A 25843-nucleotide genomic window follows, 5' to 3' on the forward strand; every position below is an offset into this window, starting at 1 on the left:
ATGCTTGAAAGGAAGGGAGAGAAATTAAACCAGGGGAATTGCTCCCTTAATATACTATCAATGCTATAAATAAGAATATTTGCATTTTTGTAGCAAGATAGGGATTGCTGGCAAATGATATGCTGATGGAGTTTTCTCTTGGCTGAAGGACATCCAGGAAGCACTTCAACTGGGCTTTGAGGAAGACCCCTGAATGGAAGTAGATCTTTTGCTGACTGATCTCTGGTTGGAAAGATCTAACTTAGAACTAAGGATAAATTTCCTGATGGTGAGAATAATTAACAGTGGAACAGTGGCTTGTTTTCAGAAGTTGTGGGTGTTCCATCACTGGAGGTTTTGAACAAGAGATTGACAGCCATTTGTTCAGAATTGTATTTGGTCTCTTGCTTGAGCAGGGGATTGGATTAGAAGGCCTCCAAGGTCCCTTCCAACTCTGTTATTCTGTTCTCTTGTTCTTTCAATAATCAATTTATCCATCCCATCAAGTCCGAAGAAAGTCCGGAATGCTATAGGATCTCCTGCCATGGGCAGGGAGTTGCACTAGAAGACATCCAATGTCCCTCCCAACTCTATTATTCTATGTTCTATGTTCTCGAGCACAATCTTTGCTACATGCTCAGGTGAGAGGACCAAATAACCAGACATAGCTGCCCTTTGCTTCACAGACTGTCTGGAGAGAGTAAGTGACACCAAGGGTGCAACGGACAGATAGTATAACTTGAGGAACAAGACAACAGTGAGATAAAACTTATCGGAGTCTGGACCTGAGAAACCGCCTCAGACTGGACCCTCCCTAGATCTCATGAAGATAAAAGGAGGGAGGGAGAAGCACTTTCAGACTTGTAAGATCTTGTAACTGTAATTTCATAATAAAAGTAGTATTCATAACTTTAATTTCCTCATTGGTCCATCTTGAAGGGCTAGCAAATGTAGAACTACAAAAATGACCTGTAAAGAAAAATTCTTCTTTTGGGTTGGGATATTTCCATTCTAGCTTTCAGTCCTCATATTCTCTGGTTGGGTTCCATCGAAACACTTGCCATGCCTGAACCTGTGTAATGTTCAAGTCTAGGAAGTGTGGCCTAGTGTGGCCATCCCTAAATCAGTATGGCCAATAAATTGCAGAACTCAGCAGGAGCCATTTTGTATTCTGTATTCCCAAATCAGCAATCATTGCTGTAGTTTTTGAGAACTACCTTTTTTTTTTTTTTTTAATTTGATTTATATGCCGCCCTTCTCCGGAGACTCAGGGCGGCTTACAATGCGTTAAGCAATAGCCTTCATCCTTTTGTATATTTATACAAAGTCAGCTTATTGCCCCCACAAACTGGGTCCTCATTTCACCTACCTTAGAAAGGATGGAAGGCTGAGTCAACCTTGAGCCTTGGAGAGATTCGAACCAGCAGTAAATTGCAGGCAGCTGTGTTAATAACAGGGTGCTTTAAACCACTGTAGTACCAAGGCTCTTTATGAACTCATAAATTTCAGGTAATCCTCAACTTAAAGCCATTCGTTTAGTGACTGTTCAAAGTTACAACAGCACTGAAAAAAGTGACTTACGACCACTTTTCACCCTTACAACTGTTGCAGCATCCCCATGGTCACATAATCAAAATTTGGATGCTTCACAGCTAGATTACAGATTAACAGATTATCAGTGTTGGAAGGGAACTTGTAGGTCATCTATCCTAACCCTAACCCAACTTGCATGAATTTATAATGGTTGTAGTCCTGAGGTCCTGTGATCACCATTTGTGACCTTCTGACAAGCAAAATCAGTGGGGAAACCAGATTCACTTCATAACTGTGTTACTAATTTAACAACTGCAAGGGTTCACTTAACAACTTTGGCAAGAAAAGTCATAAAATGGGACAAAACTCACTTAACAAATATCTTGCTTAACAGCATAAATTTTGGGCTCAGTTGTGGTCATAAGTCGAGGATTACTTGTATAGTAGTTCTAAATGAAAACAGCTACTCAGTCTCCAGAATCTCATTTCCAAGTGAGATTCTGGAAAACTAGTATACTGGACTAGCTAAGGTCACATAATGTACAAGACTGTGCTCAGGTTTGGACAATTTGGGATTCCGTTTGTTACAGGAACCCATCTGGAGGAAAAACTCTAAATGACTTTCAAAACAAGCTATGATGATACTTGGAGGGAGAGACAGAGGAAGAAAGCTTTGGACAACAAGAATTTTGCTATGATTGAAGTATGACCAAGCCCAGACTTTTAACATAAAGAAAAAAGGGCACGGAAAATTTCCTCAAAATGAAGATGTCAGCAAGAAAAGGAAAACAAGAGACTTTTAAAAAGAGGATCAGAGAAATCACAGGAACGTTTAGAGCTAAACTAGGTCTTTTCCATGGCTGGAGGAATTGAGTATGTCTAGTCTAGTGAAAAGAAGGATTAGGAGAGACATGAGAGCAGTCTTCCAATATCTATGGGCCTGCCACAAAGGAGAGGGGATGGTCAACCTATTCTCCAAAGCACAAGAAGGCAGGACAAGAAGCAATGGATGGAAACTAATCAAGGAGAGAAGCAACCTGGAACTAAGGTTCCAGTGAAGGTGTTCATAGTTCTATGTGAACAAACAAGATTTTGTGGCCCAGACATCAGAAATGTTTGGTGTAGACACGTTGTATCAAATAAATGAGATGAAACAGGGTGTACATTTTTAATCAAGCATTGCATCAATCCCCCACCCAAGCAAAACATAATGGATGGAAAATAATCAAGGAGAGAAACAACCTGGAATTAAGGAGAAACTTCCTAAGTGAGAACAATTAACCGGTGGAACAGAAGTTGCCTTCAGAGGTTGGGGGTGGAGGCTTTGAAGAGGAGACTAGACAGCCACTTGACTGAAATGGTAGAGGGTGTCCTGCTTGAGCAGGGGGTTGGACTAGAAGACCTCCAAGGTCTCTTCTAGCTCTATTTTGATTGATAAAGGAAAATTGATCCAAGTGTGAATACAGAAATTCCAGATGAACAGACAGGTTTCAGTAGAGGCAAAGGGTTCCACAATCAGACAGCTAAAATAAGATAGATAGAATACAAGAGAATACAAAAAGACGTTTATCTTCGCTCATTAACTAAACATAGATCAGGGGTCTCCAAACATGGCAACTTTGACACTTGTAGACCTCAACTCCCAGAATTCCCCAGTCAGCCATGCTGGGTGGGGAATTCTGGCAGTTGAAATTCACAAGTCTTAAAGTTGCCAAGTTTGGAGAGCCCTGGTGTAGATCATGCCAGAACATGGAACCTATTAAGGGTAATCCGTATACCTGAATGCCTGATTATTATTTTTTTTAAAAAAAATAAGCACAAACGGCCTTTGCAGAAGTCCATATTTGTATTGCAGAACTTCTTGTGGCTACTGAATTCACAGAAGGGAAGTGGTAAAGCAAGATGAAAGCTTTCTTTCAAGTCTGTAAATGGAAAGCACATTTTTGCGAGCAGCTTTCGGATACTTTCCTTCAACCAGCACCACAAAAAGATCAACCCTTCAAAGCTTTTGACTAGATGCACCTTTTGTCTCACTACGGCCACAAGCAGCAGCTGGTGCCCATCATGGTACTGTGATACCATCATACTGCATTTCCCTTTTGCTGCCCGTGTTCTGCTTCCTTGGTTATTTTCCACAAGTACCACAAGCGCATGTTATTATGAGATGCCCTCAAGCCAATGCCTACACCCACGTTCTGGAGGTACAGTTTTGCATGCAAAATACGAGAGGTAAAGTAATTCAGAAATTCCACTGAGGAAGGAAAAAAATAATCCACCCAGCTTCAAGTATCTGTTGCATCTGAAGATCCTTTTCCTTCTTCTTTTAATGGTGGTATCTTCTCCTTCCTGAAATATCCACAGTGAGAAAGCAGTCTTTGAAGAGACCCTCAAAAGAAATCTTTACTTTTGTGAAGAGGAACGAAGGCCATGAGGTGCTATTTTCAAGTTGCTGCTGTGGTTTGTTAAAATAAGCCCCCTTAGAATTCAGACTCCCTCTGTTCTTTCTAACATCTCCAAAACTTCTGAAAACAGACTCTCCAAATAAGTTTTTGATGAATAATCTATCATTGGCATTTTTAGTTTACTTTGAATTATCTCAATACGTTTAATTGTTTATGCTGTTTTAGGTTTGCATTTGGCTTTCTTACAATTTTGTTTTATATACTTCTCAGCTTTATAAGTCTTATTCACAAAGAAGGGTTGTTTTAAATTTAAATTTACTCAATGTGGATGTTTTAACAATTGATGGGTTTTATTTTATCCATTTAATAAATCACTGAGTCGATATAGATGGAAATCTATATCGACTCAGCAGTATACAAGTAAAATTAATTATTTAATCAATTAAGAAACGACTTCCAACTTTCCTCCTTCCACACCTCTGAACATTAACCTAATGGGAAATTCAGACTTGGAAAGATTATTTTTCCTGTAAAAGGGCATGATGTAGTAGGAAAATAATAGGTGGAGAATGAAACAATCTCTTCCGTTCAGAGATACGCAACTCTGTTTCAGTGAAAAAAGAGTGGATCTACTTCTAGCAGCATGGCTGCATTCATACAATATGCATGGGCAGATCAGGGAAACCCTTAGCAAATTTAATGTTTCTCTTGGTACGAACATCGCTGGCTTAGCAGGCAGGGATTTGCATCCAGGCCATCTGGTTAGCTTAGGATTCCTGAATTTGGGGAATCCAGAAAAGGGTCTGACCCTCTCAGCCAAACAACCGAATACAGATTCATTGACACCATAACTTTTTCCAATTGCTACTTATGGTTGAGAAACGTGGACTGCGAAAAAGGCAGATAGGAGAAGGGTGGATGCCTTTGAACTGTGATGCTGGAGGCGACTATTACCCATCTCACAGACTGAAAAAATAACAAAGAAGTCCTAGAGCAAACCTCACGAAAAAGATCACTTGCAGGCAGGGGTGAAATGCTCCCGGTTCGGACCGGATCGGGCGATCCAGTAGCGATCGTCATGGTTGGTTCGGTGATCCGGTAGCGATGGCGGAGCAAAGCTCCACCCACCCACCCAAGTGTCATTACTTCCTGGGGGAGAGGGTCTGTGCGTGTATGTGACGTGTGTGTGCATTTCCGAATTGGTAAGGAAGGTAAGTAGATTTCACCCCTGCTTGCAGCCAAGATCAGCAAACAGAGACCCTGAGTTATTCCTCGCCCCATCAAAGAACATCCAAGAACATCAAAAGAACCCTTCTAGATCAGGCCAAAGGCTCTTCTAGTCTGGCATTCTGCATCACACATGGCCAGTCATCCACATTTAAGAAGATCATAAATATACATTCTCTACTGAAAGAAGAGGATTCTTTCCCAAAGAATTTTCCAAGCTGCCTTGTCTTTGTGATACAATACAATAGACTTGAGAAGGTTTTTGGCTGAAGGATTGCGTCCAATTATCAATTATAACCAATTATTACCAATTATAACCAAGAGCCTTGGTTAGTACAGTGGACTAAAGCACTGTTATTAACATCTGCTGCTTGCAATTACTGCAAGTTCAAATCTCACCAGGCTCAAGGCTGACTCAGCCTTCCATCCTTTCAAAGTTTGGTGAAATGAGCACCCAGATTGTGGGGGCAATAAGCTGATTTTGTATAAAATATACAAAAGTATGAAGGCTGTTGCTTAACGCATTGTAAGCCGCCCTGAGTCTCCGGAGAAGGGCGGCATATAAATTAAAGCAAAAAAAAAAAAACATATTGTAAAGAGCTAATCAATGGATCCAAGGCTCCATGTTTAGACTACACCTTATAAATCCTTTTGTTTTCAGTGACCGTATTCTAGCTCTGATTACAACCCAAGTTTTAGGTAGAAGACACACATTACAGTGGATTCATGGACTGCATGAAGTTATGCTTCGCTTAGGAGGGTTCATTTCATACAACACCTTACAACTAAATCATAATAAATGAACTGAACACCTTCTGGATGCAAAGATTCCAAATCCCAGAATTCAGAGCAGCGGCTATATTTGGTTGGATAATTCTGGGAGTTGAGATCTATGTACCTCAAGGCCACCTGGCTTAATGTGAAGTGTTAATACTACTTTATAATGCCTTGGTAAGACTACACTTGGAATATTGCATTCAGTGTTGGTCACCATGATATAAAAAAGATGTTAAAATTCTAGAAAGAGTGCAGAGAAGAGCAACAAAGATTAGGGAACTGAAGGCTGAAACAAGTGGTGAAATGTAAAATTTGTTACTACCGGTTCTGTGGGCATGGCTTGGGGGGTGGGGGGTGTAATATGACTGGATGGGCGTGGCCAACTTTTTTTTTTTCTTTTAAAACCATTTTTTCTACAACCTCTTAGGCTGAAGAGGTTGTAAAAAAATGCTTTTAAAGGCTCTGATGATCTCAGCTGACTTGCCTGATTGGCAGAGGCTTTTTTTTCCTTTTAAAAACATTTTTTCTATAACCTCTTCGGCCGAAGAGGTTGTAGAAAAAATGCTTTTAAAAGCCTCTGATGATCCCAGCTGAGCCGTGCGATCATCAGAGGCTTTTTTCTTTTTTTTTTACTTTTAAAAGCATTTTTTCGGCCAAAGAGGTTGTAGAAAAAGTACTTTTAAAATTTTTTAAAAAGCCTCCGGTGATTGCGCGGCTCAGCTGGGCAATGTGGGGGAGGGCAGGGATTTTTGCTACCGGTTCTCCAAACCACCAGCCTCCATTGCTACCAGATTGGGCGATCCGGTCCGAACCGGGAGCATTTCACCCCTGGCTGAAACGTATGAAGAACGGTTGCAGGGTTTGGATATGTCTAGCTTAAAGAAAAGAAGGACTAGGGTTGACATGATAGCAGTGCTCCAGTATTTAAGGGACTGCCACAAGGAAGAGAGGGTTAAGCTATTCTCCAAAGTACCAAAGGCAGGACAAGAAGCAATGGATGGAAACTAATCAAGGAGAGAAGCAGCCTAGAACTAGGGAGAAATTTCCTGACAGTTAGAACAATTAACCGGTTGCCTTCAGAAGTTGTGGGTGCTCCAGTACTTGAGGTTTTTAAGAAGAGATTGGACAACCATTTGTCTGAAGTGGTATAGGGTTTCCTGCTTGAACTAGAAGACCTCCAAGGTCCCTTCTAACTCTATTATTCTCTTCTGTTAACAAAGATAGGTTAACAAAATCCATTAATACAAACTTCAGTGGTTGGTTCACTGCTTGGTCAGCCAAAGAGGCTACAAGCACATCGCAATTTGCACACTGTACTTACAGAAGGCTAGAAGGGTGGAGGCCTGCTGAGCTTCAGGGGGCAGAGGGTTCTATAGGGTAAGGGCTGCCATAGACAAGATATACTTCCAAGCTCTCATCAGATGGCAATATTTAGGGGAAGGGGCTAGGAGCATGCCCACCCTATCTGAATTGATAGGACACAGACCTTGAGATGGCAGCATGAGATTCAGAAAACGTTTTGTGCCATTTAAGAGTCACCTGGATTTATGCAGCCAGATATGATAGCATTGAATTGTGGGCTCAGTATATGAGCATCACTCTTCCTCAATCTGGTGCCCTTCAATTGAGCTGGACCTTGGACATCAAGAGCCATTCTTCAAGCTCTAGTGACCCAAGTAATGATCTGGCTGTTAAAAGGGCTGGGGAGGAAAGAGGGTTTCATTACAGATTCTGTCGGCAGATGAAGTCATGACTGTGGTCTCCGTCCTTGACTCGCAAATGAGACAGCTTTCAGAAGCCAACCTTTTGGTTAAAGGGCATTTTGGTCCTCAACTTCATGACTCCTGAGGTTGCTATAATTCTATCCTTGCCTCCCTTGTAGTTGAGAGCGATCAACCACAGGAATCGGACTGAAACCTACAAGTTTTCCTCCTGGAAAGAAATCTCTAAGTAAAGGGTCCAACTTAGTACCCACTCCACTGGAAGGAAGCCCTGTTAAATTCCGCAAGGTTTATTTCTGAGCAGGCATGGCTGGATCATAAGGAAGGATGAACACTGAAGCATTGATGCTTTCAAACTGTGATGTTTGAGAAGACTCTTGAGAGTCCCTTGGACAGCAAGGACCTCAAATCAGTCAATCCTGAAGGAAATCAATCCTGCTGTTCATGCTGGCTAGGGAATTCCGGGAGTGGAAGTCCATAAGTCTTAAAATTATCAAGTTTGAAGAGCCCTGTGCTAGAAAAATGTGGCCTGGCAGCTAATGCCACCAAATTATCCCATACCCTTTTGTATATTTGGCGCATGCTTCTGCCTGGGGCCAAGCAGTTTCCCTACTTAATCCTTTCAGTCAGCTTCTATGCATATTCACACAGAAATAAATCTGCCTGAGATCAAGTTTATTGCTCTGTGGGCATGTAATTAAAGGTTTGTTGGCTGACAAATATTCTCTCCACAACCTGCAAATCTCTCCAGTTTGCAAGCCAAAGTTTCATTTGAAATGTCTCTGGGATAGAAGATCAGGTTTATGGATTTCTTTTAACCTGCTAAAAAAACTTGAGATAGGTGGTAAGTGATGGCTGTCCCTTCCATATTGATCATGACATGGTTAGTTCCTCCTCATCAGTCTGAAAGATAAGCATTATCCTTTTTCACACTTGAGCAAAAACAAGACTACGGCTGGTTCTTTCACTTACTGAATCTCAATGCTGAAAGTTTCAGTGCACAATTATAACTTAGTCTAGGCAACATCATTAGATCCAGAATGGAATGGAATAGAATGGCATACAGCTGGAAGGGACCTTGAAGGTCTTCTAGTCCAACCCCTATACAGAAAAGTGGCTGTCCAGTCTCTTCTTAAAAACCTCCAGTGATGGAGCACCCACAACTACTGAAGGCAAGCTGTTGCACTGGTTAATTGCTCTCCCTGTTATGAAGTTTCTCCTTAATTCCAGGTTGCTTCTCTCCTTGATTAGTTTCCATCCACTGTTTCTTGTCTTGCCTTCTGGTGCTTTGGAGCATAGGTTGACCCCCTCTTCTTTCTGGCAAAGACCCTCAAAACTGGAACACTGTTATCATGTTGCCCCTATTCCTTATTTTCTCTAGATTAGCCATACCCAATTCCTGCAACCGTTCTTCATATCTTTTAATCTCCAGGCCCTTAATCATGTTAAATATCATATGATCCTGACCATTTTTTTCAACCTAGAAGAACATGGGACCATCCAAACTGGCCAATTTTTGCTCAGTGACAATGATAGCCAAACCAACATCTTTTAACATCCTTTAACAACATCCTTTATGTACCATTCTTTGTTGATCATCCAGATTTGTTGAAGTGCTGCGGCAGAATCCTGATGAGTAATTATTTTAGACAATTCCTCATCATCATTCTTTTCAGAATGAAAAAAAAAATGGAATGTTTTGATAGTCCCAACATGCTGATCGCATATCTCCCGAGACTGCATAACATTCAAAATAAAAATAAAACGATCAGCAAAAGTGATTCATTTCAAAGCTATTCCTCCATCACCAAGCCAAGGCTGAAATCCAGAACTTTAGGCTTTCTAATCATCCTGAAAAGTAACATTCTTGACCCTATTTCTGACCCACATGAAATTACACACATATCTTTCTCTGCTGTTCAACAGCCAACAGTCAACGCATTAAAAAAGCAACATTTAGAAAAAATCAGCCTATTAGTGGTACAATGAGCATTGTAAATGTACTTCTTCATTAATCCAGTCTAGATGTGTTGGATATTATAGCCACAACACTATCAATCATCTATTTGTAGCCACTGTCTTGATATTTTGACCACTCTTGAGGCTGGATATGTACAATTAGAGCCGTGTTTCTCAATTTCTGGAAATTTAAGATGTGTGGACTTCAACTCCCAGAATTCCCCAGTCAGGCTTGCTGGTTGGTGAATTCTGGGAGTTGAAGTCCACCCATCTTAAAATTCCAGAGGTTGAGAAACACTGAATTAGAGAATTCATAAGGTCCATTTCAGGCCACTTTGGATTGGGTCCTGCACTCTCCATAGAGAGAATGGATAAGAATACGTCCGTTGCAACCTTCAAATATTCCCAGCCTTCCACTTGTCAAACTTAATGAAGCAACAGGACTCAAAGACAAGAGGCCAACTGAAAGCTGGGTTCTTGGAAGATGATTCTAACTTGGACCAAATGAATATTCCTGCTGCTGTTCTCATTTACTTGCACGAAAGGGAAATTTGCTTCCAAAGATTATTTCAAAGGAGAAGAATTTTGGTGAAATCCTCATGGGAAGGACATGATGTTCTTGCACTGATTTAGGGATGAGGTCTCTCTTTTGTAATTCTTTTCCCTGCACCTACCAGAAACCCTCCCTCCCTCCACTTAAATCCCAAGAGAAAGTCAAGGTCAAGAAAGACAAAGGCATACTGGAAAATGTGGAATATTAGAGTGACAGAAAGAGGAATCAGAGAATGTCTCTCCCCAGAGTGGAAGATTTTCACATATCCCTTCCATGATGACAACATCTCTAGACTTGATGACAACAAATTATTTTCTCTGTACAATAGTTGAGAATCTGCCTAATGGGTCTGTCTAATGGGGAAGGAATATGACCCTCATAAATTTGGTGTATAAGGAGGTTCCAGGTATTGTTCTTGGCACCTCCAAGCAAACATGGGACACGGTTGAAATTCTAGAGCAAAGACCATCAGTGTAGACCAACCTTTCTCGATCCAAGTGACCTCCAAAAATATAGGTTTCAATTTCCAGCATTCTCCGTAAGTATGACATCTATAACATCTGAGAGTTAAAGTCCTACATCTAGAAGATTACTACATACAATTCTGAACAGAGATTGAGTAGGAATCCAAATAATATGGATTGTACTTTGGAGAAGGTGGCAGCGTGGAAGCTTCCAGAATCCTTTTCTCCTGTGCGATCCAGGTTGGGAAATCCATGGTGGGAAATTCATTTATATTTACTTTTACTAAAAGTCTGGCTTGACTTAAAGGTTCTTCTTTTTTTGATGAACTTTCAACTTATCTCAGGCAACCCTCCCCAACCTTGTATTCAGCAATCCTACACAACTGGAAGGCGTTATGTTGGGGGAGGCAGATGGTGTGTATGCAATTTATTAACTTTTTCATGCCATCTCTAATTTGTGGCTTTTTGCAAATTTATAAAGGGATTTATCTTTACTTGGGTGGTTTGATTGTTGTTGTCATTGGCATAAGCTGCCTGGAACACATTTTCTTTGTGAGTAAAAAGGGCTACGGGTCTCTTAATAAACAAATTAACTAACAAAAAACACATAAAGCAACTCTTATAATCAAGGAAAGAGAGGATTTCAAGCAAAACTGAGCGATGGCTCTTAACTGAAAATGCCTTTTTAATCCCAGCATTGTTTGTTGTTGGTTTTAAATCTGTTTCTTTTCTTTCTCCACTCAAGAAAACAAATTATTTTAAGCAACAACATCCTCCCCCCCTCCAAAAAAAAGGTCCAGATACAGATTACAAATGCAAGGGATCCCTTAGTCCTCTGAGACCAAATAAACTCAACAGGTAGTCCTGGATAAAATTTCCTTGACCTTTCAATCTAGAACAATTCCCGTTATCCTGCAAATCCTGCTCCCCACTTCCTTGGCAAAGTTGTTCCCACACTTAAGAAAAACACAGGAAGATCTAAGGAAACTTACGGGGAAACAGAGAAGACAAAGCACAGGATCTGAAAATAGAAGTGGAGCCCATACATTTCCTTTACATATGGCAGCTGACTCCCGATTTCTACAAAATCTTTGGGGCCATATGCTTTTTCCATTCCCTATACACCAAAAAAAAAAAAAAAAAAAAGGAAATGGAACTTGGGACTGTTTCATTATCAGCAGAGAGCTTCAACTCTCTTGTTTTCTTTCCCCCTTAACAAATGCTTGGAAAATTATAAAGCCTCATTTGCAAAAGCGAAAGCTTTGCCGCTTTAGCTACACAACAAAACCTCTTCACATCCCTTTTGTTCCATCAAGGAATTGGGTGTTGTGAGGGGCAGCAGAGGAATTAAAACAAAAACAAAACGTACAATTGGATTGCATAAAGTTTTGTGGAGGAAGAAACAGATGGGCTGTAGCCACTGCACGAAAAAAATAAGAAATTCTTAGCCAGCCACCATTTTGACTTCCCACTTCCCATTGTTTTGAACAATGTGCATGGTTTCCACCCCACTCCATGCTGAGACCCATTCAAAGCCATTCCCCCGAGGCTTGGACTGATCCGTTAGCAATTGTACTCTCCAAAGGAACGTGGGACAGGACAAACAAAATCCGTCCTGTTTTATGACCCTTAAACTTCATTAAAATAACACTGATTTAATCCAGGACAGTTAAGATGATAAACCCCTCCATGTTTCTCTCACATTAAAGATTGCGGTTTTGAAAAGGATATTGGACTCAAGACTGCAACCTAGGGAAGTGACATTGTGCTGCTCAATCCATAAGGCACCATTTCCATTTGGAAATGTCTTCAGTGAAGCCATTCTGGATGTCTCTACAGTTCTCATATGGACCCTAATTCTTACAAAAATGTCTGATCTAGTAAAATTAAAGCCATTGAATCAAACACAATGCTAGTGACTTGGCATGATCTCCATGGAGTTTTCTTAGCAACCCTGTAGAAGTGAGTTGCTATTGTCTTCTCTTGGGGTGTTTTTTCAAAGTTTGGTCAAGTTCAATCAAGATTTTCAAGATCAGGCAAGTGCTGAGGTCTCCTAGAAGTTGAACTTAACTGATGGTGACTCCATGGGCACGTTCAAGAACTTTTCTTGGCAACAATACAGAAGCCTGCCATTTTGTTCTCCCAAGATGGAACCCCCAGATGGCTCCTCACCCTGTTTAGTACCCAAATCCAGATAAAACTCAGTCAAGATCTGCCAGCTGCTTTAGATCAATGTAAAGCTAAAAACTTTATGAATCTTCCACAAGAGCTTGGAGAATGCTTGGATTAGATGCAAGGTGTTTTTGATTTTGATGGAAATGCTTTTTGTCTCTTCCCAATCTCATGCCAATGGGCATTCAGGTCTAGTTCTGTTCAAGAGATGGGCCCTCCTTTTTCAAGGATTTAGGATAAGGGAAACAAAAGATGCTTCAGACACGTGTAGCCAAATACGAAGTATGGCTTTGGACAAGTAGAGTAGCTATCCCACAAAGGCTTATCTTTTGCCATCCATCTGATGCACAAAGCAGGGACTCCAAGCAAACAGAGTCAATGGCATTCAAAGCCTCACACCTTTTGTATGTGTTGCACAGGACACACACAAGGGACATGGCTTCTGTTATGCAGTGAGGGTTATCATCTTCAGTTCTTTTATGCTTCCATGAATCCCCCTGACTCATTTTGCATCATCATCGCCATCCTCCTCATAATTATCATGAAAAAAGAATGTGAATGACATATATTCTTTGCATTTTCTTTGCAACTTCATTCAGCTTTACTTAATAATGTAAAGCTGTCGCAAAGAGGGGGTTGCGGGGTTTTTAAAATTGTCTATGTCTAGCCTTTTAAGGGGTTTGGGGAGGGGGGAGGGGGGTGGTATTGGAATTAGGGGCGTGGGTTTGGGGGATAACCCACCAAGGGGAGGGTCGGGCCCGGCCACGACGCGCGGCGGGGCGGGTGGGGGACCCGGGGGCAATGGAGGGGGTCGAGCTTGTTCGGACTGTGTTTTTACCATCAGTACTGTGAGTGGGAGGGGTAGATATGGCGGGAGCAGGGGGCCATATCATGTTAAGGGAGCACGCACCCGCTGTCTCCAAGCGGTAGGGTGCTCCGGCCCCCAAGGCTCTACCCGTTTGCCAGGTTGCACAGATCCTCACGGCCCGGGCCTTCGTCTGATGTTGTGCAACGCCAGGTCCGTAGTAAATAAAGCCCCCCTCATCTGTGATCTTGTTCAGGAGGGGGGAGCGGACCTGGCGGGTATTACAGAGACCTGGTTGGGCCCGGAGGGAGGGGTCCCTCTGGTAGAAATGTGCCCACCAGGCTTCCGCGCATTCCATCAGCCGAGGTCACAAGGGAGGGGCGGGGGAGTAGCGGTTATTATTAGAGAAGGCCTTAGGCCCAGGGAGACCACTGTACCTCAGACAGCTGGTTGTGAGTCCCTCCTTGTGAAATGGGGCCATGGGGTTCAGATGGGTTTGCTGATCACGTACCTGGCTCCCTGCCGCGTGGCAGCAACCCTGCCTGAGCTACTCAACGTTATTGCTGCGGTGGCGGTTGATACCCCCAGACTTATGGTCATGGGGGATTTCAACCTGCCGTCCGTGGGTGAGACGTCTGAGGTGGCTCGGGAGTTCATGGCTTCCATGACGGCCATGGATCTGACCCAACTAATTCATGGCCCTACGCACACTGGGGGAAACACACTGGACTTGCTTTTTGTCTCTGGACAGTGGTTGAGTGATCTTGAGATAGGGGATGTAGTCATCGAGCCCTTGTCATGGTCGGATCACTCTCTCCTTCGCCTTGACCTTCGTACCGCGACACCCCGCTGCAGGGAGGCGGAACCGATAAGATGGTACCGCCCCAGGTGCCTGATGGAACCCGATAGGTTCCAGACGGAGCTTGGGCCAATTCCTGAGGTTCTGGCTCACGCCTCGACTGGAGACCTAGTGGCCGCCTGGGATAGGGCGGCCGCTGGGGCCCTGGATCGAGTCGTGCCTTTGCGGCCTCTGACCCGGCGCGGATCTCGCCTGGCTCCTTGGTTTACCGAGGAGCTGAGGGAGATGAAGCGCCGGAAAAGACGCCTAGAGAGTAGTTGGAGAGCTAGTCTTTCTGAATCGGACCGGACACTGGTTAGATCCCATATTAGGACTTACCTAGTGGCGATAAAAGCAGCAAAATGTATGCATTTTGCTGCTCTTATTGCGTCATCAGATAATCGCCCGGCCGCCCTGTTTAGGGTGACCCGCTCCCTGCTCCACCAGGAAGCGCGGGAGGACCCCTTGGAGGGAAGAGCCGAGGACTTTGTTCAGTATCTGTATGACAAAATCACTCAGATTCGGGAAGGTCTGGACTCTGACTGGGTAGATCCAGCGAGAGTGACGGAGGCAGGTCTTGAGACTGTTATCTGGGATGAGTTTGATCCTGTGACCCCAGATGACGTGGACAGGATTCTGGGTAGATTGAACGCGACCACATGTTTGTTGGACCCGTGTCCCTCCTGGTTAGTGCTGGCTTCCCGGGAGGTGACGCGAGGCTGGCTCCAGGGGATTATAAATGCTTCATTGGGTGAGGGTGTCTTCCCCGCCGCCCTTAAGGAGGCGGTGGTGAGGCCCCTCCTCAAGAAGCCTTCCCTGGACCCGGCAGTATTGGCTAATTATCGTCCAGTCTCCAACCTTCGTTTTGTGGCGAAGGTTGTTGAGAGTGTGGTTGCGAGACAGCTTCCCCAGTACCTGGATGAAGCATCGTATCTGGATCCGTTCCAGTCGGGTTTCAGGCCTGGATACAGCACGGAAACGGCATTGGTCGCGTTGGTTGATGATCTCTGGAGGGCTCGGGACAGGGGCTGCTCCTCTGTCCTGGTCCTGTTAGATCTCTCAGCGGCTTTTGATACCATCGACCATGGTATCATGCTGCACCAGTTGGAAGAGTTGGGGGTGGGAGGCACCGTACTAAGGTGGTTCTCCTCCTTTCTCTCCGACCGGTCGCAGTCTGTGCTGACAGGGGGGCAGAGGTCGACCCCGAGGCCCCTCATATGTGGGGTGCCGCAGGGATCGATCCTCTCGCCCCTTTTGTTCAACATTTATGTAAAGCCGCTGGGCGAGATCATCCGTGGTTTTGGGGTGAAGCACCATCAGTACGCGGATGACACCCAGCTGTACATCTCCACCCCGGACCACCCCAACGATGCCCTTGAAGTGATGTCCCAGTGCCTGGAGGCCGTACGGATCTGGATGGGGAGGAACAGGCTCAGGCTCAACCCATCCAAGACCGAGTGGCTGTGGTTTCCGACATCCCGATATAGTCAGCTAATGCCATCGCTGACTATTGGGGGCGAATCATTGGCCCCCACGGATAGGGCTCGCAACTTGGGTGTCCTCCTGGATTCACAGCTGTCGTTAGAAGAGCATGTGACGGCCATGTCCGGGAGGATTTTTCATCAGGTTCGCCTGATCCGCCAGTTGCGTCCCTATCTAGATCGGGACTCCCTACACACAGTCACTCATGCCCTCGTTACTTCTCGTCTGGATTACTGCAACGCTCTCTACATGGGGCTCCCCTTGAGGTGCACTCGGAGGCTCCAACTGGCGCAGAGTGCGGCCGCGCGGGTGGTGATGGGAGCGACATGGAGTTCCCATGTGACACCTCTCCTGCGCGAGCTCCCGGTGGTCTTCCGAGTGCGCTTCAAGGTTCTGGTTATCACCTTCAAAGCGCTCCATGGCTTAGGACCTGGTTATTTACGGGACCGCCTGCTACCACCAATAGCCTCCCACCGGCCAGTATGCTCCCATAGAGAGGGGCTCCTCCGGGTGCCGTCGGCCAAACAATGTCGGCTGTCGGCCCCTAGGGGGAGAGCCTTCTCTGTGGGGGCACCTACGATTTGGAACGAGCTCCCCCCGGAGATACGTAGGATCCCGGATCTGCGCACCTTCCGCCGCGCGCTTAAGACCTTTCTATTTTATCAAGCTGGCCTGGCCTAAATCTTCCCCCTTTTTAAATGTGGAAATTTTAAATTTTTAAATTTTAAATTCGTCTTTTTATAGGGGTATGGGTAAGGCATTTTAAATTGGGGAGCCATTTTAGATTTAATTCTGTTTTAAACGTATTTTAATTGTTTATATTGTATGTTTTTAACTTTGGCTGTTCACCGCCCCGAGTCCTTCGGGAGAGGGGGCGGTATAAAAATCTAATAAATAAATAAAATAAATAAATAAATAAGTAAACAATGGTTAATTAACCGGGCCACAGGGAAATCTTTACCTGAAAGAATATCTCTAACACAGGGAAAAGAAAAGTATGGTAAAAGAAAACATTCAGAAGAAGCAAACAACCAAACAAACCGAATTAAGATGATTTGGGGGGAGCAGAGTGGTAATGGGGAGTGAAATTTCATATATCCAATCCAATCCAATCTACATCCATCCATCCATCCATCCATCCACTCACCCAATAACCTCTAATCTACATCTTCTGAAGGACCACAAGGAGAGAGTTACTAGATCTAACTCAATATTTTCCCTGCAACAGCAATCCAGTAGCAGGTCCAGAGACACCTGGTAAATTTCCCAGGCTTAGAGTGAATTCGAAAACACTCCCTTTTCATAATTCCAAACCTCAGCAATTCAACCTACACTATTCAATAAAAATCTAAGTGCAGATTAAGGAACCTACCGACATCACAAGTTTCTCTCTCAGTACTGCATTTCAAAAAATCCTGCACAACATCACCACAAATGCAAACATTATAGAATTGTTCCTAAAATCCCAGGCCTATAAAAAGCTCTTTAATAAATATTTCTGAAACAAAAACAGATTTTATCTCCAATAACTTGATACATCCAGCTCTGTTGGGGTACTCCTTTCACTGAACATAGTTTTCCAGCTGCCTATTTAACTTTAACAACTGGCATCCCCCGTTTGTTTGTTTTTCCTCCCTCTGTTCCTTCTTCGTTTCATGTCATGCGTTTCATACTTGGTTTCACAGATTATACGTATGTTACTGTGTGTGCCTTTTAGCTAACAGCAGGGATAAAAATATCTTATGGGGTTTGAATCATCCAGCCTGTCTGACTTGACTTTGACATCTTGTCTTTTCGTTGTAGTAAAAAAAGAAAAAGCTGGATTGGAGATCTTGTCCCATATGAAAATATCTCTGGATGATTCATTTTGTCGTTGCCTGATCCTGTTCTGGTTGGCACAGTCTCCTGTTTCAGCAAAGCTTTCTCAGTCAACATGTGCTGATGCAAAGTGGCATTTGCCGATCGTAATCTGAACTGGCAAATTGTTTCTTTCCTCTGTTTGCTTAGCAGAGGAATAAATAAGTGATGAGAATACAATAGGGTTGTGCAAAGCATAGCAAAGCACATTAGACTGAGCAGGTTTCATTTCATTTTTCTCCTGTGTCCTCCCCTCATCCAGGTCCCATTTATTGATTGGTTTATCTTATTGTATACTATTTATTATGTTTATAAATAACTCAAGGTGGTGAAAATATCCACCTTGGACAACAACGACCCTGTCAAGTAGGCTGGGCTGAGAGAGCGTGATTAGTCCAAGATCACATAGCTGGCTTTCTTGCCTAAGGCAGGACTAGAACTCACCACCACCTGGTGATTGGCCCAAGTCACCCAGCCAGCTTTTGTGCCTAAGGCAAGACTAGAACTCACGGTCTCCTTGTGATTGGCCCAAAGACTACCAGACTGGCTTTTGTAACTAAGCCAGGACTAGAACTCATAGTTTTCTGGTGATTGGCCCAAAGTCACCCAGCCAGTGTTCACGGCTAAGGCAGGACTAGAACTCACGGTCTCTTTGTTTTTCGCCTGGTGGCTTAACCACTAGACCAAAATGGTCCCTTACTAGATATGGATATGAAACAGTAACTGGTGTGTTTTCTGATGCCCACAAGACAGTATTTGTGATATAATACACTTTGCTTTTCTGTGGCCCACTTGGTGAGTGCCATGGCCCCATTACATGTTTTTCATCTCTGCCCCTGTGCGTTGGTGGCTGGGGAATTCTGGGAGTCCATACAGCTTAAAATTGACATCTTGAGAAACACTAATCTGGTGCAATCCTTTGCAATGTGGAAAACCAATTAAACTATTTTTGACGGGTGTCTATCCAGAATATTTATAACATTTCCAGAAATGGAATACCTATTTACCCCACCTGCAATCATCTAACTGTGTTTTATGATAGTTTTGCCAAAAACTGGCAATTACTTTCAGTTTTTGGCAAAACTGTACCCATAGCGAAGGCTTGGTCCACTTAAGCTCATAAAATTGGCTTTGTTGACTGACTTGTTTTATGACCATCGCAACTGACAACTGTGATGGGCAGCCTCTATTATGGTCGCAAAGCATAAAATATTCAAGCTGTGACTAAAGAATCTGTTTGCAAGGAAACCATTTTAGTTACAGCATAGCAGATCAAACCTTTGGCAAAATCATTTTTCTTTGATGAGCTGCATCCCACAAGCCATCTTTATGTAAACAAAGTTCTTCCACTACTTCTGGTTACTGATGATGGGTTACTTTTGTATTGACGGGGACAATTTTTATTTTTTTTAGGCAAATTCCTTTTTTCCCCTCTAATGAATTGCACAATTAAATTCCAGATGGAACAAGCTATACAAAGCGGTTGTGTGAATTGACCACATAAGTTGGAAAGAGCTTATGGCTGATCTTCAAACAGACTTTATTACCTTATTTCAAAATGAAGAAAAGCCCAGCCAAGACTATCTGTTCTCAATCCTCAAATGCCCTCTGGACAGAAATATGGGATATAATAAATCATAATAAAACTTTAAATAACCATCTCACTGAATCCAAGCTGAATGCAATGGGGAATTAATCAGGCTACAGGGGAAAAATAGTTTTTCTTCCATCTGAAATCCTGGAAAGCTTTTGCTATTGTGAAGGACTAATACTCAGTTCCATACACCAGTATGGAAGACCCTCACTTCAGGAAAAAGAAATAATTGTGGTTCCAAGCTGGTTTGCTCAGACAACCATTGCTAAAGCTAACTACTAGCCAGTTTCATCTAGTGGTTAAAATGCTAGGAGGAGGTGAGTTCTAGTCCTGCCTTAGACATGAAACCCATCTAGCTGACTTTGAGTCAATCACCAGGAGATGGTGAGTTCTAGTCCTGCCTTAGTTGTGAAAGCTGGCTGGGTGACTTTGGGCCATTCACTCTCTCTCAGGCCAAAGGGTTGCTTTTATGAGGAAAACAGGAGGAAGAAGTACAAGTAGTCCTCAACTTTAGTGACCATTCAAAGTTACAATAACACTGAAAAAAGTACCCTATGATCATTTTTCACACTTATGACTGTTGCAGAATCCCCATCACGTGATTTACATTCAGATGCTTGATATCTGACTCACATTTATGACGGTTGTAGTGTGCCAGAATCATGTGATCCCCTTTTGTGATCTTCTGACAAGCAAAGTCCATAGGGAAACCAGGTTGACTTAACAACCGTGTTACTAATTTAAAAACTGCAGTGATTCACTTAACAAATGTTGTAAAATGGGACAAAATATACTTAACAAATTTAACATAAATTTTGGGTTCAATTGTGGTCGTACGTTGAGGACTACCTATATTATGTGTGTTCACTGCCTTGAGTAAAAAGATAAACAAACGAACGAACAAACAAATAATTTGGTTAGTTAGTTAGTTAGTTAGTTAGTTAGTTAGTTAGTTAGTATCAGAGCACAGTAACCAATTTTTTGGTTAGAAGAAACAAAAAAAAAATTCAATGCTTGTGATCTGATCTGATCAGGGACTGGGAAGAAAATAGATTTGAGCTTTGTCTTGCAGCTTTAATGGTGAATAAAACCACAACCTGATGGAGCAGCCGTTGGTCTTCTTGGAGTTTCCCCTCCAACTCTCCCCAATACAACATCTGGAAAAATGTACCCTAGGAGGAATTGCCATCTAGTGGAATCTTCAGGCATTGTCTTGTACACAGCCCGTTCTATTCCCCTTGGCATCCAAAAAATGGAGGGGGGGGGGAATGATAATTGGAACCATCCCTAGAAAAATCCCACCCAATTAAATTGACAGCATTTTTGAAATAGTTCTGTCTCCAAAGGAAACCGAACTGAACTCTGAAGCAGTTCAACTATAGGCTGAAGGATTCCCTAGACCCTCCCTCACCCATTGCAGCCAAGGGAAGCAGCTTTTCTGCTCTGGGTTCATCAAACTTTCTGGCTTAGGGGGCAGCATGCATGTCTACAGACCGAGAGGCAACCAGTTAGGCAGACCGTCAGCACCTCACTTAAATATGGTCTGGCTTGTGTTTTACTCCACATTTTTGATGTGGAGAAGTTCTGCTAGGAGGTCATCAACCAGAGAAGGTTCCCCTTCAGCGATGTTTCTCAAGCTTGGCAATTTTAAGGTGTGTGGACACAAAGTTGTCAAGCTTGAGAAATATTGTCCTTCAGGAAGACATTTAACAAGAAAATCCTTTTCCAACAACGTTATGAACAATCTAGACATATATGGAGAACATTCATATCTAAGCTTGTTCAACAGTTTCCATATCTGAAAGAGCCATCCCAGATTAACCTCCAGAGACCTATTCCCTTCCTGGCTTCAAAGCAGCTTTCCAGAGAAGTTCATGTGCATGTTCTGGTTGGTAACCATTGCATGTTAATGATTTATAATGAAATCAGCTATGGGTCATTAACAGTATATTTGCTCCCCCTGTCATATCATGGCCCCATCATCTTCCATGGAAGAACCTGGTGGTCCCATGCGCACAACATACTATTGAGGTCTCGCCTTGGTTCGGTTGTCTTGTGCTCAAGCGTATTTGGTGGACACGGCCTATTCAATTTCAGTTCCGATGGATTGTGCAAATTTAGGAAATGGGTTGCTTCAATAGCTGAATGTTGACAAAGCACCAGCTTGACTTTTTTGCCAAGCCTTACAGACACACCTAACTGTCTGGGGATGGGGGTGGATTTTACCCCCAGTATATATAAATGGGAAAACATTCAGATAGTATATTAACATAGATTCTTTTGTGTCTTGCCAAGTTCCATCTCTTTTTTTCTCTCTCCCTCCCTCCGCCCCCTCCTCTCTCACCTAATATTCCTTTCTATAACAACAACAATCCTGTAAAGTGAATTGGATTGAGAGAGAGAGAGAGAGTGATTGCCTCAAAGTCATTCAGATGGCTTTCATCACTACGGCAGAACTAGAACTCATCATCTCCTGGTTCCTAGCACGATTCTTTAACCACAACACCAAACCATCTATACCATTTTAAATTATAAATAATAACATAACATAACATAACAAGATAACATAACATAACATAACATAACATAACATAACATAACATAACATAACATAACACAACACAACACAACACAACACAACATAACATAACACAAGATAACATAACATAACATAACAAGATAACATAACATAACATAACATAACATAACATAACATAACATAACACAACAAGATAACATAACATAACATAACATAACATAACATAACATAACATAACATAACATAACATAACATAATCCCCAACCTAGTGATGCAAATTAGGACTAGAGAGAGAATATGTGCCAGTGTGTTTGACCTACAAAAGGTCCAAATTTCCAGCTAAAAGGAACAGAGAGCAGAAGGGGCATCTCCGTAGCTGGCATCACCAGCCTAAGAACATACAGCAGGTGGTGCCTCCAGAGAGGTACAATATTAGGAGAAGGCGTCAAATAGTCTGGACCGAAATAAGGCAGTTATGATTTTAAAAAGGCAAGAAATTCCAACTTCAATTTTGGGATTAATCATTCTGTTTGAGTGACATATATTTTTTAAACAGTATATTGTGACAGTCAACCCAGTAACGCAACCTTCTTCAGGAACCAATGGACAAAATAAGGATAGCATACAGAGAAAATTTCATATGAGCTGAAAAGAGGAAGACCAGGTGATCAGCAATAGATAGTAACTTTTTTGGAAAGAGAAAAAACAAAAGGGTTTGGGGTGCAACAAAACAACCAAACTAGGAATCCTTACTTTCTTTTGCAGAATATTAGAAAGAAAACTTCACCTATATCAAGTGTAGAATTCATCTCGGCTAAGATATCAATTGACAACCTCTTTCAAAATTTTAGGTTCCCTGGATTGGTCTCCTATCAAGTCAAATCTAGGTCCTTCCAACTTCGTATTTTCAGATAGCACAATTTTCAAACTTATAGGCAGAGTTTCAGCATCAGGGGATAGTTGATACCACAAGCTGGACTTTGAACCTTGATCCCTCAGCTACCCACATGTGAAAGCTACTTTCTATAGCTTTCATTGTCCTATGATAATGGACTCTTCTCATTGACAAATACCTCTCCAAGGTTCCAGGTAGAACCAGGCCCTAACAAGACTTCCAAAGTTCTCCACTCAGTTTGTGAGAAGAGAAATTTGGGTGGATGAATTTCTCTGTTTAGTCAAGAGATCTCTTAGAAATTCTCAAGAACAAAATTCTCGAGTGGCAAATTCCTTTCTGAAATCTTCTCTTGAGATTGAAGGAAAGTAGAAGACCACCAGCCTTGAGATTGTTCCCAATTCTCCTAAATAACTGTCAGATGACCACGCATCATATATTTTGGTTTCCTCCAAAATTCTACCCTCCTTTCCGAAAAACTTGGAAAGCAAAGTGCCTTTTAGTCAGATTGAGTGAGAATTAGTAAGGGAAAATAAAACATCTTTCCTTTACCCGTTTTCTATTTTTTATGCTTAAACAAATATGCCAAGGATTACCTTGGTCCCTTCTCTGGGCAAAGGGATGCTCTACAGTGGACTTATTCATGCATTTGTGAACAAATCCCAAAACTCTGGATTCATAAAAGCACGAGCAACAGTAGGAAAGACAAACATACTGAATAGTTAGTTTATCTAGTAATCTCACTGATGGCATATAGCAAGGGTGTCCAACCTTGGCAACTTTAAGACTTGGGGACTTCAACTCCCAGAATTCCCCAGCCATCCATGCCAACTGGGGAATTCTAGGAGTTGAAGTCCACAAGTCTTAAAGTTGCCAAGGTTGGTCATCCTTGGTATATAGTTTGATTCCTGGGCATGCTTTAAGTCAGAGCTGGAAAATAGAGGCCACACTAGGAAAGTGCCTTCAGCAAGGCATTAAGTGTGGCTGATGAGGTTTTGTCCCCCCCCCAAAAAAAACTACAAAAATTCCTGAATTCCAGAGCTTCTTCATTCTCAGCTCTTGCCAGGACAGAGTTGGCCTGGCTCATTTGGAAGACTTTCCTTTGCTTAGGAAAGGCATTCCCACCCAAAAGGATGCTGAGTGACTCAGGTGGGTGGCAGACAGAGAAAAGCTAGAGCCCTTCCAAGCTGCAGCTGGGAACTCCAGTCCACAGTTGCCCCAAAATCTGGAAGGCTCCACCCAATTTGCAAGACCAAGAGGGCACAACACTTACCTTGGAGTGCCAGCATTAAGCAAACGGCCACGGAAATCGCCAACTTGGCAGTCATGTTCTGGTGCAGTCGGGGTGGGTCCTTTGCCAGCAGAAGGTGCCCAGCCCAGGATGCCCTCTTGGGCACCGGACAAGCTGCAAAGGTGGCAACCTCGCTGGCTGGGGTGGCAATCGTCCAGAGCAGAGGGTGTCGGAGCTTGGCTGGGGAAAAAAAAGGGATCCTCTCCTTTTTTTCCCCGATGCTGCCAAAATCGCCTCGGTCCTTCCTTCTAAGTCTCCCGCGATCTCTCCCGCGGGGCTGAGGGTCGGCAAGAAGGGAACTTGGAAGTTGGCAGAACCGGCGGGGCTAGCAGGTGTTCCTGGGGCAGGAGAAGGCAGCCCACGCCCGGACTGGCTCAGGGCGGGATGGGGAGGCAGGGAGGTCGGGAGCAAGGAAGGGCCGGAGCCGCGGCGCCAACTTCTCAGCAACTCGCCAAAGTCTCCGGAGTGGGGTTTTAAGCGGGGCGGGGGCGGGCAGCGGAGGAGTCGCAAGGCTGGCCGAGGCGCCCGGGGTCTGCGGTGCCTCCCGAGGGCTGGGGCTGGTCCAAGGGAGACCGGGGACCGTCATTTCCCCCTTGCCCCCTCCCAGGCGGAATTGCCTTTCCCCGGGATGTTGGAGGCGCACTTGGAATGCTTGAGAGGGGAAGCGAAGGAGGCGGGCGAGACGTCAGCAGCCAAAGTCCCAGAGACCCCCCACCCCCCCCAACTTTTCTTCGGGCCGCCAAGAAGCCCCGCGGCTACTTTCCGTCGCTTGCCTTGCGGCCACTTCGCCCTGCCTCGCCAAGGCATTCGCACGGCCGGCCGCACGCGGGCAAGCCAGCTTTTGCCCGGGTTTGACTGCCGGTCCCCGAAGAGGGGAGGAGGAGGAGGAGGAGGCAATGCGGTCTAGCGGGTAGGGCTTCGAAAGAAACTGGTAAAGTCTCTTTCTAGAACATGGAATAACAAGAGTTCAAAGCACAAGCAGGAGAGTCTACAGGTGGTCCTCGATTTTTTTTTTTTAATTTGATTTATATGCCGCCCTTCTCCGGAGACTCAGGGCGGCTTACAATGCGTTAAGCAATAGCCTTCATTCTTTTGTATATTTTATACAAAGTCAGCTTATTGCCCCCACAAACTGGGTCCTCATTTCACCTACCTTAGAAAGGATGGAAGGCTGAGTCAACCTTGAGCCTTGGAGAGATTCGAACCAGCAGTAAATTGCAGGCAGCTGTGTTAATAACAGGGTGCTTTAAACCACTGTAGTACCAAGGCTCTTTACAACAGTTTATTTATTTATTTATTTTATTTATTTATTTTTCATATTTGTATACCGCCCTACTCCCGAAGGACTCAGGGCGGTGAACAGCCATAATAAATACAAAGACATATAGAAGTTTGTATTTCACTTAGTGACCTTTCAAAGTTACCGCGGCACTGGAAAAAAGTGACTTATGACCGTTTTTCACACTTATGACCGTGGCAGCATCCCCATGGTCACGTGATTGACAAGTGGTTCACATTTATGACGGTGGCAGTGTCCAGGAATCACGTGATCCCCTTTTTGCGACCTTCTGACAAGCAAAGTCAATGGGGAAGCCAGATTCGCTTAACAACCATGTTACTAACAACTGAAATTTAAAAATATTTATGAAGAGATCTCTTGGGAACAGATCTTTATTTTCAGATTTCTCTAGACAATGTATATGATAGTGAGTGTAAGTGTGTTTTGAGGGGATGAAGTAGGTACTTCGTAGCAGGGAA

The 25843-nt window shown here is 43.5% G+C and overlaps 1 protein-coding gene across 4 annotated transcripts in view; it reads right to left on the minus strand.

Annotated features, from left to right (window-relative positions):
- LOC117675990 (vascular endothelial growth factor receptor kdr-like) overlaps window positions 1-24895 on the minus strand; it is a 197098-nt gene extending 172203 nt beyond the window's left edge. For 2 of the 4 annotated variants that reach the window (XM_034435095.3, XM_034435094.3), the window contains exon 1: window positions 24068-24895. In XM_034435095.3, coding sequence (XP_034290986.2) covers window positions 24068-24122 — 55 coding nt within the window. In that variant the 5' untranslated portion in view covers window positions 24123-24895. The remainder of the gene's footprint in view (window positions 1-24067) is intronic. The other 2 variants (XM_087877452.1, XM_034435096.3) reach the window with 1 other exon arrangement.
- Between the last annotated feature and the right edge of the window lie 948 nt (window positions 24896-25843).

Source organism: Pantherophis guttatus, chromosome 12 (assembly GCF_059756535.1).
Source record: "Pantherophis guttatus breed Tessera chromosome 12, ASM5975653v1, whole genome shotgun sequence".
Taxonomy (NCBI): Eukaryota; Metazoa; Chordata; class Lepidosauria; order Squamata; family Colubridae; genus Pantherophis; species Pantherophis guttatus.